Genomic DNA, 15,818 nt, shown 5'->3' with positions numbered 1-15,818 from the left:
GCTTTTTAAATCCAATCAGAAATGTATTGAATATTTCGAGCAAATACTGATTTCAGCCAATCTGAAGCCATTGCAACGACGTGTGTGTTTCTTCCATGGGGAACTAAGAATAAGGAACCTGTGCCCCAAGGCAAAAGTCGCAAGAGGATGAAAGGGGCCCAATGCTTATGACCTTAGCTGAGGGTGTTTGAGGGGTCTTTTTACCTGAAGGGCCTTTGGGTCAGAAACGGCCGGGTGAAGCTAACCTGACAGGCATGTGATCCATCACATGCCATTTTAAAAATAAATACAAATCTATGCCCTGGCCTCTAATCCTAACACCCAACCTGATCAATTGTGTTGCATGATGGCAGTAAACACAGGAGCAGTCTAGATTTGGTTTGAACGATTTAAACCTGACCTGATGTTACCCAGGACATCATACCTGTCTATCTTCATCTCAATGCTGGCCAATCGCCCGATCCCTCTAAACTGTACAGTTCAATTCATTATATCCTGAGCATAACTGCTCTTTGATTGGATGCCCATTTTCAGCACATTTCCTGTTTGCTGTTGGTAGTGGAATGACTGCAGTGTACAGTACTTTGAAAAAAAGGGTAAAGCATATTTAAAATGATAGCATATAATTTTCAGCCTTGCACAGTACAACAATTCAAGACATTCATTTTAGTTGTTTTACTATTAGTGACACTGAAACACAGAACATGGCTTATCTCAACACATTTGTTGTCCTTACCCAAAATGTTAAATTTCAACAGTTAACACACACATTTCTATATATAAAACTAAAGGTCTACTTCTACTGCCCAAAAAAACCCCATGATTTATACTTAAGCTTTTCTAATATTCCATGGTGTACACAGCTACGATAAAGACAGCACATTCCGCATTCCATTTCAAATCCTGTTGAAAGAACGACTTTGCCTCAGTGACTTCGCGTACACACTGTCCCAAACACAACGGCCTGTTTTGTTAAGAGAGCAAATCCCGTCTGTGTGGGAGTTATCGGTGGTGTTTGGCTAGTGGGTCTAAGCCTGTGGAATGAGGGCCTGTGTTTTGCCTGCCTGTAACGTCATGTCACTTTCCAGCACAGTTGAAGTTCATAATATAGAAATGGTTTTAATGTGGTGTGTCTGTGTGTGTGTGTGTGTTGGGGGAGGGGGGGTGACTGGGAGCGTCTTTCCACATATCTTGCCTGAAGGCTTTGCCTAGTTACAACATAACACCAATGAGCATTGCCTGTATGATGATATGGCTTAGTTCTACATTTCTAAACACAAGAACATCCGTGAGATGAAGAGAACAGTTGTCATAAAGCATAGGTTACAATAGATGATGAGAGCCAACTTTGATTTCACAAGGGGAGGATTTTCGTGTTTCAGTTCTGGAGAGCTTGCTTCACTAGCGGATTTATAAGCATCAGGTTTGTCTGCTTATTCAAAGAATTAATGATTGGTTTAATTCGCTGTTCTCCACTTACAGCTCTTCGTCCTTGTTCACTGAAAGAAAGAGAAATTCAGTTATTAGTTTACACAATATGAAAGATTTTCTTCTTTTGCTAATAACTTTCTCATCTTTATCTTCGTCTGTTCATGCCCTTCTACACCAGCATGACAAAATAAGTTGCCAAATGATCCATCAAACAAACACCATGTTATTATTTTAGTGTCATAATTTGACGTGAACTCATTAAACCTTTGCATTCCCCATTACCACTTGGAAAGCGATGTGCTGCCTGTGGGGACGCTTCTGCACTATCAAAGATGTGATGTCGAGATGGATGGAAAGAATGGGCTTTTAGTCCCCCTTGAGCAAAGCTTTTCTAGCGCAGGGATCTGTTAAAGCCTGTGTAGGAAAACACCCAGAAACGCATGTCTGATCATGGCCCCGGGCCCCATGCAAAGGCCTGTATTAGGAGGCGATGAGAGCCATGACTTTTCAAAATGTATACTCATCCAAAAGGTTCTTTTTTATATTTTTATTTTGCACATTACTGATTTAGTTTAAAAGTTGAAAGTAATTTTAATTTTGAATGCCCGGCCAACCCCAGCTTGTTTACTGGGCCAACCCCACCTTGTGTACTGGGCCAACCGTAGCCTGACTGTGCGCTAGGCTAGCGATAACCCCGAGGTACCTTTCTTGATGGGGATGTCGTCCAGGGAGTCCACGACGTGGATGGTGGCCACAGCCGAAGCCTCGCCCTTGGTGTTGGCAGCGTGACACTCATAAGACCCAGCCTCGTCCACACTGAGTGGAGAGATCTTTACAAAACAAGGAGGAGGCAAAAGAAAACAAGACAAAGAAAAAGAAAAATCACTCCCGTTATCCTCTCAACTGCCACGTGGGAAACGTTATTGGTTCGAATGTCAGCCCGGCTGCGGTAAACAAGCCCAGCACAAGACACAAACACTCTCTTCTGTGGCCCCGCGTTCACTTCAACCGGTGTCTGGGAGTCTGGCCTTACACCTGGCAGGACGTTTAGATAACCACTGCAAAGGATAAACATCTATGGAGAATTCCCACAACATGCTCTAAATCATGTCCAAGGTCGCTGGAGGCAAACATTGGCTATTCCTCGTCTATTTATATGAATTAACAAATTAACAATATGCAAGAATTGATGACAGTCTTATGTGAGTTCCTGCATGCAAGTGTGCGTGCATGTACACACTTCCTGAAGGACCCAATTATGTGGACCAAATCGTAATTAAGCCATTAATTCAAACTCTATGAGTTTGTGTTCATGCGTTCATGCATCATTTGTGTTCTTGCATCTTTGAATTTGTGTGTGTCTGTGTCTTTGGGTGCGTGTCTTTGTGCAAGTGTGTGGGAGTGTGTGTATGTTGTATATATGTATATGTGCCGATGTGAGTGTTTACATGTGTGTCTGTGTGTGTGTGTGTGTTTGTTTATGTTTGTGTGTTCGTGTATGTGTGTGCGTGCCAGTGTATATGCATGTTTGTGTGAGTGAAGTACTCACCAGCACCCAGCCAGTGACCTCGTGTTTCTCTGGTCCTCCGCGGGTCTGGATGGCCAGGTTGTCCTTGTCCCCAGGAAGGAGCTCCATCCTCCCTTTACCGCTGACCAGCTGGGGCAGCAGACCACAAACACTAAGAACTCATCATCATCATCCTATTTTAGAAGGCGCTTTTATCCAAAGTGACTTACAGTGGATTCAGATGCATTCTATTAAGGAACAGGTATGGGTAAGGGACATTGGGGCATCGAACCCAGTACCTTTCAAGTTGGCAGTCAAACAGGATATAACCACATAGACTAGATCTGGCCCCTGATGGAGATAATCATTAGCATTACGATATGCTTTAGATACACACAAACACCGCTGCTCAAGTGTTTTCCCCTCTGTCTCCTATTTTAACTTGAACTGTTTTCTCAAACAAAAACCACAGTGTTGTCCTCCTCAATCTCTTGATCTTAACATGACTAAGACCAAAACACGAGTGTGTTTTTCCTGTCTCTCTTTATTTTAGCTTAGCTTGTCTAGACTCAGACTAAAACCCACCCCCAGCACTCCCTCTCTGCAGCACGACTTGTCTTGTCTCAGACTGTTTCCAGAGAAGGCAGGATTACAGGCAGGCTCAAGTGTTTGCCATAAAGCTGCACAATGTTATTCCCACTAATCTAGGATCTGCTCCGGTCTTTGCAGCTCCTCCCCGGCCACTGACAGCCAGCGGCTCTCCAAACAGCTTGGTCTTGTTGATCCAGGAAGAGACGCATGGCTTCAGAGCCTCAGAGACACCAGAGTAGAGAGACTCCTGGGAGCTTGATTTCTCTGTCCTCAGACACTGATGGAGTGGGTATCTAACTGTGAACGTCACTGTTTTAGCCCTCACCAAGTTTGGATGTCAGATCGAGGGAAGTGCCGGAAGTTGTCTAAATTTAGCGGAGGAGTCATACATTTTCTCCACTCTGAGATTATTTACCTTCCCCTTCTTCTCTCTATGGAATTTTGTTTCTAGTGAGTCCCATGATATATTATACAGGGACGTATAACTCCTACTTGAGTAAGTGAGGGTTGCTATAAATTACACTCCAATACTCACTCTCTTTCTCTTTTTTTCTCTCTCTCTATCCCTCTCTCTGTGACCTTGGTCGGGCCGGTCACGAGTCACCTCCCACGTTTTCCTCCTCTCTCTCCTCTACCCCCACCCTCCCTCCCTTTCCTGCCTCTCATGGAGGGTTTGACCTCCCCTTTGATTGTTTCCACTCTTGTCCCCTCCTCACTTCGACCTCACCTCCGCACTCTCTCTCCCCTGCGTCATGGAGCACAAGCTGTGAGTTTTCTCTTCAGGTGGGATGGCCCGTACCTCCTCATTCCCTACCTCCTTAATACTTGTCTCCTATGATCAACTCTCTGCAAACCTCAAATATTCCAGGGGCCCTTTGAAGCGAGCTATGGGAGACAGGAATGCCAAGTTCATGTGATTTCATCTCCAAGCCACCCCCTCCCCCACCCCTCCCTAACAAGACAGTGGATGAAGTATGTTGTGTGTAATCGGTTCCCAGCTGTTACATGAAACCACTGGCCCTTTAAGAACACATGACATGAATAGAATACAATGAAGATGAATTTAGCTATGGTCGCTCCTGTCCTGTGTCCTGTGTTGGATGTTTGCTCCCGGGTACACTTGACCGACAGTAGGTGAGGCACTTCAACTTGACGGGAAGCAGGAGTTTAACGGAGTGCTGTTATTTCCTGTGGCGTTTGAATGAGACACTTCCTCTGTACGCGCCGCTTGTTGAAACACACTGGGCCGCCAAAGTACAATGGCCGGAAGGACGGATTAACCGAGGAAATCGAATGAGTCCAGTTGGGATTTGTTGCGGTCATCCTGATGGAGCAAATTTGTATAAATAACCATGACAATGTGTGTGTGTGCGTGTGTGTCTGTGTGTGTATGCGTGTGTGTGTGTGTAATGTATATGCGTGTATGTGTGTCTGTGCAGTACTCCCAAGCATCCAGTGTGTCACTCTTCCCAAACCAAATTCCTTGGTATGATGTGCTTGCCAAACACGCTAACCCGCTGCCAGTGACCATGTTAATTAAAGTCATGACCTCAGGGGGCTTGAGGTGCATTTGGGTTCCCCCACGACTGACCGTCATGAACATGGGACTTATTCACCTTGCGTTTAGAACCAAGATGGAACTAATGCCGCTTTTCCACCGCACATGTAGCTCGACTCGACACGACTCGACACGACACGACTCGACACGGTAGCAGCACGGGTGCTTTTCCACCGCAAATAGTACCTCCTGGACGTGGGCGGGGTCGGCTGCGCGAAAGGGCCGTGACGTATTTGTGTACGCGACGCAAACAACACATACGCAACCCACACATGGACAGAACCCACAATGGAGGACATCGATCGCATTACTATTATTAGCTGGCATGTTGAAGAAGTTGGAGAAGTGGAACATGTTGGCTGCGGCGCTGCTATGGATGTTACCAGCATGGTTGCCATGTCGCTCTCGTGACTTCGTCACACTCTCTGGCCAATCAGTCGCCGGCCGTCTGCCGACGTCACCTTTTAGCATCGGCTCAGCTCGCTTGGAACCTAGAGCGAGTAGGTACTAGAAAAAGCAACCACTTCAGGTACCAGATACCATGGTACCGCGGTGGAAACGCAAAAAATGCGAGCTGAGTCGAGTCGTGTCGAGTCGTGTCGAGCTGGTACCATGCAGTGGAAAAGCGGCATAAGACAGCCGCTATAGGTGAATTAAGGCCCATGGTGTTGCGTTATTTATATCTGCTGTTGCGAGTGCGTAAGGAGGCCTGTGAGGGACATATCATACCTTCTTCCAGGTGACGACCGGGGTTGGGATGCCGATGGCCTCGCAGCTCAGATATACCTGGGAGCCCGAAACGTTGTACACGTCCCCTGGGGCCGTCACGATCACCGGTGCTATAGAGCAGAGGGAGAACACGTGGCAAAAGTCGTTTGCTAGATTCTTTTTAACTTAGGCAAAGCATAACAAGCTGGTACATGGGTGAACTAGGGCACTTGGCTTAGGGATGGCTACACGTAGACTGTTGAACATTGGGGTTTGAACCCAGAACCTTTAGGCTCTGAGTCAAACCGTTTATAACCAATCGATTATTGTGAGGTTTATCTTTACCATAAAAGGTTGGGATGTAGTCTATCATGAGAAGATAATCTGAGGGGAGTTGAAATATACAGGGAAAAAAACAAAAGAAACGCTCTCATGGATATCAAACAGGATTATAACACACATTCCTCGCCGTTTCTGTGCTTTGGGAAAATGCAACCAGCTTTGTGCAGCTTGGTTAAGTATTTCACCCCTGGCCAGCTTCTCAGTCAAGTAAGCTGATCTGTTGTTTTTTTTCACATAGAAAAAGGGAGTCATGATACATTTATGGTAATCGAAATCATTAAAGATATTAAAGAGTGTTCATAACATAAATCCACTTTAAGTGGTGGCAAGCTGCCGATTAAAAATAACCATAATAATAAGGACAATGTGTTTACATTATTTATCTCCCCTTTTATTTGTAGACCAACCAACCCTATTCCAACTAAGTTGCATTTGTATTATTGTTAAAACAGAAAAGATAATATATTATTTAGAAATCGATACAAAACATTGTAGCTTAAGACTTATATATTTAAGAGATGTGTGGTTAACTGATGCATTAGAATAATTGTCTCACATTTCTGTTTCCCATCAAATCTTTCTAACGTTGCGGGGCCAAGCTCCACATACCAGCGGGACGTGACAACGGCGAATAGAGAGGCGACCAGATCTACAACCCTGTGAGTCAGCCTACGCTCCCACCCATTTCAATTGATTCTTGACCCTGCAGTGTCGCAGAGAGATAAATCAACAGGTTCTCCATCATTAACATCTGCTTCACATTGTTTTAAGCAAAGTTGTTCTACTCCTCAGGCTCCTCAGCCGTGGAGCTACTGAGTCAAACTATCTCGTTCTACGAGAGAAGGCTATACTGACGCAACACAACGGCCAGTGCTCGGTAATAATTAATAGTGTGCTGGTTCAGTGGTCCTCCACAAACACCCACACGCACACCCATCAACAGGGTGCGTGTGTGTGTTTCTATGGGGGGCCTCTTGGTTTTAACAAAGAGCCCTTCTCCTTTACAAGAGTATACGGCCTTCTGCTGGAATTCAGCTACGGCTGGGTCCAGGATAGGGCTACTGTTTCAAGGGCCAGGGATGGCCTACTTTATCACGGGTAGGTCTACTTCACCACCAGCCTTCATGAGGGAGGGGGGCGTGTGCGTTTACTCTGACCACATGCCAAGCATTCAGACTAAATTGTTAACGTAGTAAAACCAATAAAAAAGTTGATGAAAATCAATAATATAATTTACTGACCGGCGTAGCAATCTTTTTTTTGCTTAATTTAATTTAGGCATGGTGGTTAATATTCTATATAAGCTTTTGGTTTATGTTCACTTCTACGCCGAATGCTTTTTGAACCCTCACCTGTTGCACATCTTCCCTTGTTCTGCACAATGATCGCCTCCTGCTTCGCCGCGACGGCTTTGCTGCTGGCGGCTTTCAGGTCGCATCCCGTCTGGTAGGACACCCCGTCATTGCCGCACACCTCGTAGTTGGCTTTACAGGCGCACACGCCTGCTTTGCTCTTCTTGTCCTTGTCGGACTTGACGCACTCCAGCCCCGACGCGCAGCGCCTGGCAGCGGCTCCGCGCCCGCCGCACTGCTCGCCCGCTGCGGCGTTGCAGACGACGCAGCAACCGCAGGAGTCGAGCGCCGAACCCGTCGCACATCCGTCGACGGGCAGCGGCTCGCAGACAGTGAGTTCGCAGGTACCACAGCTGCGCGAGACTCGGCTCGCGGACACCATGGACAGTGACACGACGACGGCGTAAAGAATCAGCATGTTTGCAACAGAGTTCTGGCAGTTCTGTATGCAAGGTGTTGCAGCTTTCAGTGAGCTAAATTAACTGTACCAGCAAAGAGTTCTCGCTGTAATAAAAACTTGACCACGCCCACAGTGTCAAGCCATTGGTGCCTTTCAATCGGCCCCTGTCCAGTGCATGTGGGGCCCCTCCAAAGCTTCACGCTATTATACGTTTTAAAGATAAGCTCAAACGTTAATTTTATAACAAGGTAATAGATACTGATATAATATCATCGTTGATGATACTTCCTATCTATCCATCTCTAAAGACAAGCAAATCATTGAAAGTGCAAGTTCATAAGATCGGTATGTTGGTGTTTCATTCTAAACGAACTAACCCATCAACAACTTTTTTAGTTACTTTTGCAAATTCCCAGTTACAAAAGGCATATTATGCATACAATAAACACAAAATCATGGGTGACGTATTTTACATCAGAGCACAAAAGGTTTATTTGATTTGATTGTTCCGAAGTGTGGCCAAACATGTGCCATTCAGAAACAAGTTTGGCTAAACTTAACACATTATGTCACATAAAACACACACACACACACACAAACACACACACACACGTCATGGGAGGTACTTTTTCCTGAGGGCGGAGGCCAGGTCCCGGTAAGGGGTTTGGGAGTCGGACCTTAGCGGGGGGATGTGGCAGGCCATGCGGAAGCGTGGGGAGCGCAGCAGCAGGTTGTGTCCCAGACCCACCAGGCTGGAGCTCAGCCAGTAAAGAGCCAGGGACTAGAGAGTGATAGGATGGTAACAAAACGAGGAGGAGAGCGCGTTAGAGAGACGATAACCAAAGCCTGTATGAGGTCCTAGTAAGGAAAGCGTTCCTATTCTGAAACAGAAACATCAAAGCAAGACACAGACGGAGAGACAGTGAGTGAAAGAGAGACATAACATGATGCTCCTCAAAGATGCTGATAAGACACATTTCAAAAGGCGGACAAAACATCAGGTGTGCGTGTGCAGACTCACTCACTGTTGGCATCAATCACATACACATATCTACCCGCAGTGAGCAAGCATGTCCAAATCGCTCAGCAAGAATGCAGGAGTATAGAAAGTAAGTAGACATGTTTTGGCACGTGTGCACACTGCATTAAGGTGAATACGTTTTCATGCATTTTGTAATTCACCAAAACACCAGCATGTATGTGTTTGTGCGCACACACACACACACACACACACACACACACACACACACACACACACACACACACACACACACACACACACACACACACACACACACACACACACACACACACACACACACACACACACACACACACATTTGTGGTACCATTGTATTTTGGTTTAGTGTCATATCACAATATTATGACTAAATGTAAGGTTTCTCGTCAGAAAAACACTATGTACTTTCTCCATGTTTTTCTTCACGCAGAAACAAGTGCACCAATTGATGATAGATAAGGGGCATGCAGAGGCACGATGAGAACAATCAAGCTGTCCGAGAGTGTATGTGCGTGTCGGTGTGTGTGTATCGATGTGTGTGTGTGCGTACAAGTACACAAACTGAACATCACCCTGAATGAAACTGCAGTTATTAATACAGGTTTTGTTCCCGGAAAATAAGTATACACATGTTCAATCATGCACATCCTGTGTGTATCTTTTTTATGATTTTGTAGAGATAAACACACAGATACAAGGGGTGTAAGCGGCTCACCGAAGGGACGGTGGCCGCGATGGGGACCATCAGAACGGACACACCTCGCAGGAAGTGGGTCATGTACCGCTGTAGGGAAGACACCTGCAGTCTCTGCACTGCAAAGATCTGAGACACACATTGGGAGACAGAGACAGACGGACAGGGAAACAGACAGGCAGGAGAGAGACAGACGGACAGACGAGAGAGAGAGTCAGGAGAGAGAGACAGACCAGAAGACAGCCAGACAGATCAGAGAGAAATAGACAGACAGGCAGACAGATACCAGGAGAGAGACAGATGGAAAGAAAGACAGACATACAGGGGTGAGAGAGAAACAAACAGGAAGATTGACACAAAAGGAGAGAGACAGTCAGTCAATCAGGCCGAGAGACAGACCGGTGAACCAGAATCCCTGAGGGGGATTCATATGCCAGAGTGATGAGTGAGTGAATGGTCAGGTCACAGGTAACAGAGAAACCTTTTTAGGAAGGCTAGGTGTAGCGGAGGAACATCCAGGCCCAAACGGTAGGAATCAAAAAGTCTGGTCTGCATACAGTAATAAAAGATGGACATGTACGGTAGAAACAAAACATGGTCATCCATGAGTAAGCGCAAGTTCAAACACAACTTCTGGTGGGCTATATTTTGTGCCACGTGACCTGACTTGGGCAACCGTCTTCAACCTGTCTCACTCACCCTCTTGTAATCTAGATCTAAAATACCCAAAATGTACACAACAACAAAAAATACATATAGCATATAAAATAGTAAATACTGACCTCTATAATGAGCAAGTTAATGAGTCCAAGGGAGATAGGGAGGACCCAAGTGTGATCTGGAAGGGTCAGGTCAGAGAACCACAGAGTGCCGCCTGTTGACAGCTCAGTCTGCAGCGCTGGAATACACAGAGAAACATTAAATAAGCATTGATAATTACATTTATAAACCAACAGTACCGTATTTTCCGCACTATAAGGCGCACCGGATTATAAGGCACACCCTCAATGAATGGCCTATTTTAGAACTTTTATCATATATAGGGCGCACCGGATTGTAAGGCGCATAGAATAGAAGATACTGCAGTCAGACGTTTGACTGGGGTTGCGTTATATATCGACTAGACCGAGCTGTGCTAAAGGGAATGTCAACAAAACAGTCAGATAAAGTTAAACTTTATTAAGCGTTCTGACAACTCCGTTCACTCCCATGGTAACGATGTTCAAACGTTAATGTGCATATTAACAATAACTCCCAGCCTTGTTCAGTTGTAAACATGTAAAAAAAAGACAGTCTGATACTGCTAATTCAAACGTTAGTGCATAACTCAACATTGTTCAGTTACGTATAACACGTAAAGCTCACTTCTTCAGTTCATTCCCCGTCCACGAATCCCTCGAATTCTTCTTCTTCAGTGTCCGAATTGAACAGTTGGGCGAGTACGGCATCCAACATGCCCGGCTCCCTCTCGTCATTATACGAGTCAGTGTCGCTACTGTTGCCTGGCAGTTCAGTGATTATTCCTGCCTTAGTGAAAGCTCGGACCACAGTTGAGACTGATATATCAGCACAGGCATCCACGATCCATTGTCAAATAGTGGCGTAAGTTGCCCGCCGCTGTCTCCCCGACTTGGTGAATGTGTTCGCCTTCTAAGGCCCCGTCCCCACGAAGCCGATTTTTTGGTGAAAGCACATAAGTCTTGTGCGTTTCGGCCGACCGTCCAGACGGAGCCGGCGAAACCGGTGCCCGAAACTGCACATTTCTGAAACCACCCTCGGAGGTGGTTTCAAATCTATCTGGACCTATGCGGTTTCGTGTTAGGATTCGTGTGGACGCCTGAAATACAAACGATTATGGCATTAGCCCCCCACCAGCTGGGGGACGTCTGAGTTGCGTTGAATTTTTTATTTATTATTTTATTTGTATTATTTTTGTAGCATTAAATAAAGCCCCTTGATGAATGTAATTACTAACTGTAAATTAAAAAAGTATTTCTGCTCAATTTAAAAGGTTGAATCTCCTCGTGACTGAATGTTTGTATACAGCGTGCAGGCTTGATGCGCTCCACTTTTTTCTGTGGAGAACCAGCGCCTTGAATATTTACGTTATTATATAGCGTTTTTACAGCTCGATGCGGTTTCCAAATGACTTTACGGAGATATCCCTGAACCGCATAAATCTAAATCGGATCGCTTTCGCCCGTTTCGGCTCCGTGTGGAGTGTTTGCGTGTTCGCCATATATAAGGCGCTCCGGATTATAAGGCGCACTGTCGTTTTTTGAGAAAATTAAAGGCTTTTAAGTGCGCCTTATAGTGTGGAAAATACGGTACACACATTTTTTAAATACTGAGTTCTTAAAATATTTGGTTGTTAAAATTGCATCTTACCAATGACAGGTATTAGTCACACTGTTTAATTGACTGTAATGTGTAGTGTGTGAGTAAGTGTGAAAGTGTGAGTTAATACTACATTACAAATGTGTTGCCTGCCATCTAAAAGGTTGAATCGATCTACTGTGGTTTAGAATGATGTCAACAAACATCTGTCTAAGCTTGTCTATCTTGTATTGCTTGGATTGATTGACACACTTGAAACACTTTGTGTTTCATGTTTTCACATCACCTTTTCACAAAAATAAACTGTTGCATAGTTAAGTGGGAGAGTCAACCCAGAAGTATGTAGAATAGATCTCCAGCTACTCTCTGACCACATCCCTAACATACTGTGCCAATAACTGGTGGGTCCACTGGATCGGTTTTGAAATGGCTTTTAGTGGACTATCAGAAGCATACCCGGTGGTAAAACTTTTTACCTCTTAAGCTCCAGCCTATTTTTAATTGTCTAATTTGTCTAATTAATATGCTTGGTGTTTGAGTTGTGTTTGGTGTGTGTAAAGATGACTTACATGTGCTTGTAGCGGAGTTCCTCATGTTTAATTTAATATGACTATTTCTACATAATAAGGGCAGTGTTGTATGCCTTTTCATGTGAGAGTGATCACGGTCTTCCCAAATCTGGGGAACCTCAAGTTTAAGAGGTTAAAATAACCTCTCCAGCACAATCCCTGTACAACCCCACCCCTACTCACCAGATCCAGCTGGGGAAGAGGCCATGCTGAGGTTGCGAAGGGCCAGGGAGAGACTGACCCACATGGGCAACTGCACCCACACCAGCAGGCTAGCCTTGAAGGGGTGGCAGTTGTCCCTGATGTACAGCTCAGACACGATGCGATGCAGGTTCTTCTTGAACTGATAGCTGGCAGAACACAACAACAGGTTAAAGGCCATTGCAAAATAAAAGATCAAATAGTCAGCCTTTCGAGGTTGACCTCAAACTAAAATGAGCTCCTGTGGGAAATTCTGATTAGGCCACAGATAAACGAAGAAAGAATGCAAGCCTCTGGCAAATGAGCAGTGACTTCTTTATGGAAAACATGACCTTGGCCCATGGAGAGGTTTTTCTCCAGAGGGGAAACCATCTTTCAGAGGTCAGAATCTGAAAAATGAAGTGTTGGGCTTTGTGTATTTGTAGCCAGGCTTAATTTAACCCCACTCTTTACCCAATAGTAACTAGGGGGTACTCTAAAGGTTTATTTCACAGAGCAATCTCTGAAGAACAATCAATTATTAAAAGTTAATATACCAGTTCACTCCATTCATTCAGCATTCATTACAATTTCATTTTGGTAGGGTTATATTTGCCCATGGACCACCCTTTACTTTAATGCTTTTCTCTAACATTATGGCTATGATTCATGTACATTTGGCTATGATTCATGTAAATTTGACAAATGCATATTTCCCTTCAATTTTGGTTGCCTTAGCGTATTTTGTGTTATATATGTTGTAAGTCTCACTTCCCCAACTACATCTGGGACTGTTAGGGAAAACATATTCTGAATCCCATCTAGGGTTGAATGATTAATGTAATTCAAACCGACATTTCGATGTAATACAATGCGACTGCATATCACAGAGTCTGTGGTTAAAAAAATTTGGGATGATTATTGGGATTATTATTTTAAAAGAAATGTGATTTGTTACTGTTACTGACTGGAGATCAGTACGAATCATATTTGTTTTTCCTACACATAGGCCATGCCTAAAGGAAAGATGATCCCACAGATGACAACATCAGCTCAGCTGAGAACCGCTGGTCCTGGTCGGGGTCATGGTCGGCCGTAGGGCTCACCGGCAGTGACGCTCCTTCCAGCCACACTCCTGGGCTCGGACGGACACCTCGTAGCGAAGTCTCTTGGCAAGCACCGCTATCTCGGACTGTAGCGCCTCAACCTGGCTAGAAACAGGGGTCAGAATTACCGGGACCACTGGGACTAAGTGAGGCAACTTCACAAAAATACAAATAAATAAAAAGATTTGGGTCTCACATCTCATGGCCCTTCGTGGGTCTACCATACTGTTATGTATGATTTTTCATTGATTTCTATCTTATACTCATAAGTAATGTATGTTTCTATTATTGTGTGTTTAAATTTTGTCCGAAACCAAGAGACAGCATCATAAACGATGTTGTTTGGTGTGTTTTTTGTGTACTGATATGAGGACAGAGGCCTTGGAATAGCGAGGGGACCATAGGAGAAGCATGGGTTGCACTAACACACTAGTTGGCAGCCGGAGACAGTAAGTACATCCAGTTGGATGGGAATGGGATGGGAAATCAAACAGGACTTGCGAGGGAGTAATCCTATGGGAGGTTTGTCAACAGACTAGATGCCTGACATTGTTTCACAGAGTGTGCCAGAGAAGCAAGGATTTTTTTGTATGGTCTTATGCATGATCATGGCTTGTTGTTAGGCCACGGGTTTGAAATCTTTAGGGAGGGAGAGGATTTTCAACATTTGTTGAAATATCGATACTCATTGTTCTCTCGTCATTAGGGTAACATGTTCAAAGATTTCCTGTGCCATTCACAGTTTGTTCTAATACTCATTATTGAAACTGCTCTAACTTAGAACTATTAAGTATAGTTATTAAAACCATTCCTCGTAAAGTTACCAACATTTCAATATTTGGCAAAGAGCAGAAAAGTGGACCAATTCCTCCCCCTGTTGGTGATAATAGAAAATGCTCCCATAAGGAGAGTCCCAATCCACCCTGCTGACCGTGATCACAAAAAACAAGTGAAGGAGTCTAAAATCAATACCAAAGCTACGGAAGACAATGTTGACAAAATACACATAGCATTTAGTTTCCATTGCAAATTCGACTTGAGTTGGAGCTTCATGTCCCTAAATAAGAGCTAATGAGATGAACTATATTCAGTAACATGTTCTGAAACATGCTCGGGACACGGCGAGGACGAACCTTTCCAATGACGATCATCTGATAGGCTCCTAGCGGGAGTGTAATGACAGTCCGAAGAGCCAGCGTGGTGCACATGATACTGGCCCACCAGGGAAGTGCAGTACCCCCCTGGCTACTGATCAACAGCTGTTCCGTCAGATGAACAAGGTTCGAGTCCGCGATACTCGCGTACCATCCAGGAGAACCAGCATCGTCGCTACCAGTGATGCTCGAAGCATGTCTAACATGTACAGTCAATGAGGAGAACGAGATACGTCCAGGTGGGGGGATGTAAGGTCCGCTCCTGTTTTGTTGTGGTGTATGGTAGCAGGTGAGTAGAGTAGGGCCGCTTGCGTTTCTGACGAGTGACTTTGGGCAGATAATTCTTATCCCTGCAGCGACACGAACACCCAGCATTTTTACATGGGATATCTGAAAACAAAAAAGGAGATAACGCCAGATGATGGTCGGAATCAGACAGAAGTTGTCCCCATAAGATTTATCACACCTTATCAAGGTACTCTAAGTCGCCCGTGCAGACGTCCTTGCAACATAACTGCTGAATTTTGACAGGTAGCTGAAGCTTATGTTACCAAAGAGCTTTGTTATCCACTGTGTGCATGCATCTGTTTTGTATACTCACTTTGTGACGAGGTAGACGGTCTGATTATAGTTGTTATTTTTTTTCTAGACAGTGTTTGCACATTTTAGAGCCGCTTATAAGTTATTCAACATACATGCATTGGTTGCAATGCTCGCGCACACCGGGCCTCACCGAGGGGGATGTCGCGCACATATGACGTCCATACACAAATACTGAACCCGGGACATAACATAAACATTTAGATTATACATAAATAACAATAATAATAATAATAATTTAAATTTTTCATGTATTTATGTCCATTAT

The 15,818-nt window shown here is 44.6% G+C and overlaps 3 protein-coding genes across 3 annotated transcripts in view; all 3 read right to left on the bottom strand.

Annotated features, from left to right (window-relative positions):
• LOC132466319 (uncharacterized) overlaps positions 1–15,818 on the bottom strand; it is a 123,022-nt gene that overhangs the window by 58,110 nt on the left and 49,094 nt on the right. The gene's annotated exons all lie outside the window — the stretch shown is intronic.
• Positions 607–7,992, bottom strand: igfbp7 (insulin-like growth factor binding protein 7). The gene is made up of 5 exons (XM_060063509.1): positions 7,490–7,992; positions 5,817–5,926; positions 2,981–3,088; positions 2,135–2,261; positions 607–1,499 (listed from the first exon to the last, which is right to left on the bottom strand). Exons 1-5 carry the CDS (start codon positions 7,905–7,907, stop codon positions 1,477–1,479), a joined length of 786 nt encoding a protein of 261 aa, XP_059919492.1. The 5' UTR covers positions 7,908–7,992; the 3' UTR covers positions 607–1,476.
• On the bottom strand, positions 8,357–15,707 carry LOC132466320 (cytochrome c oxidase assembly protein COX18, mitochondrial). The gene is made up of 7 exons (XM_060063487.1): positions 15,552–15,707; positions 14,930–15,340; positions 13,797–13,897; positions 12,694–12,860; positions 10,387–10,502; positions 9,626–9,733; positions 8,357–8,670 (listed from the first exon to the last, which is right to left on the bottom strand). Exons 2-7 carry the CDS (start codon positions 15,323–15,325, stop codon positions 8,503–8,505), a joined length of 1,056 nt encoding a protein of 351 aa, XP_059919470.1. The 5' UTR covers positions 15,326–15,340; positions 15,552–15,707; the 3' UTR covers positions 8,357–8,502.

Source organism: Gadus macrocephalus, chromosome 10 (assembly GCF_031168955.1).
Source record: "Gadus macrocephalus chromosome 10, ASM3116895v1".
NCBI lineage: Eukaryota > Metazoa > Chordata > Actinopteri > Gadiformes > Gadidae > Gadus > Gadus macrocephalus.
This window is presented reverse-complemented; position numbering and strand designations above follow the sequence as displayed.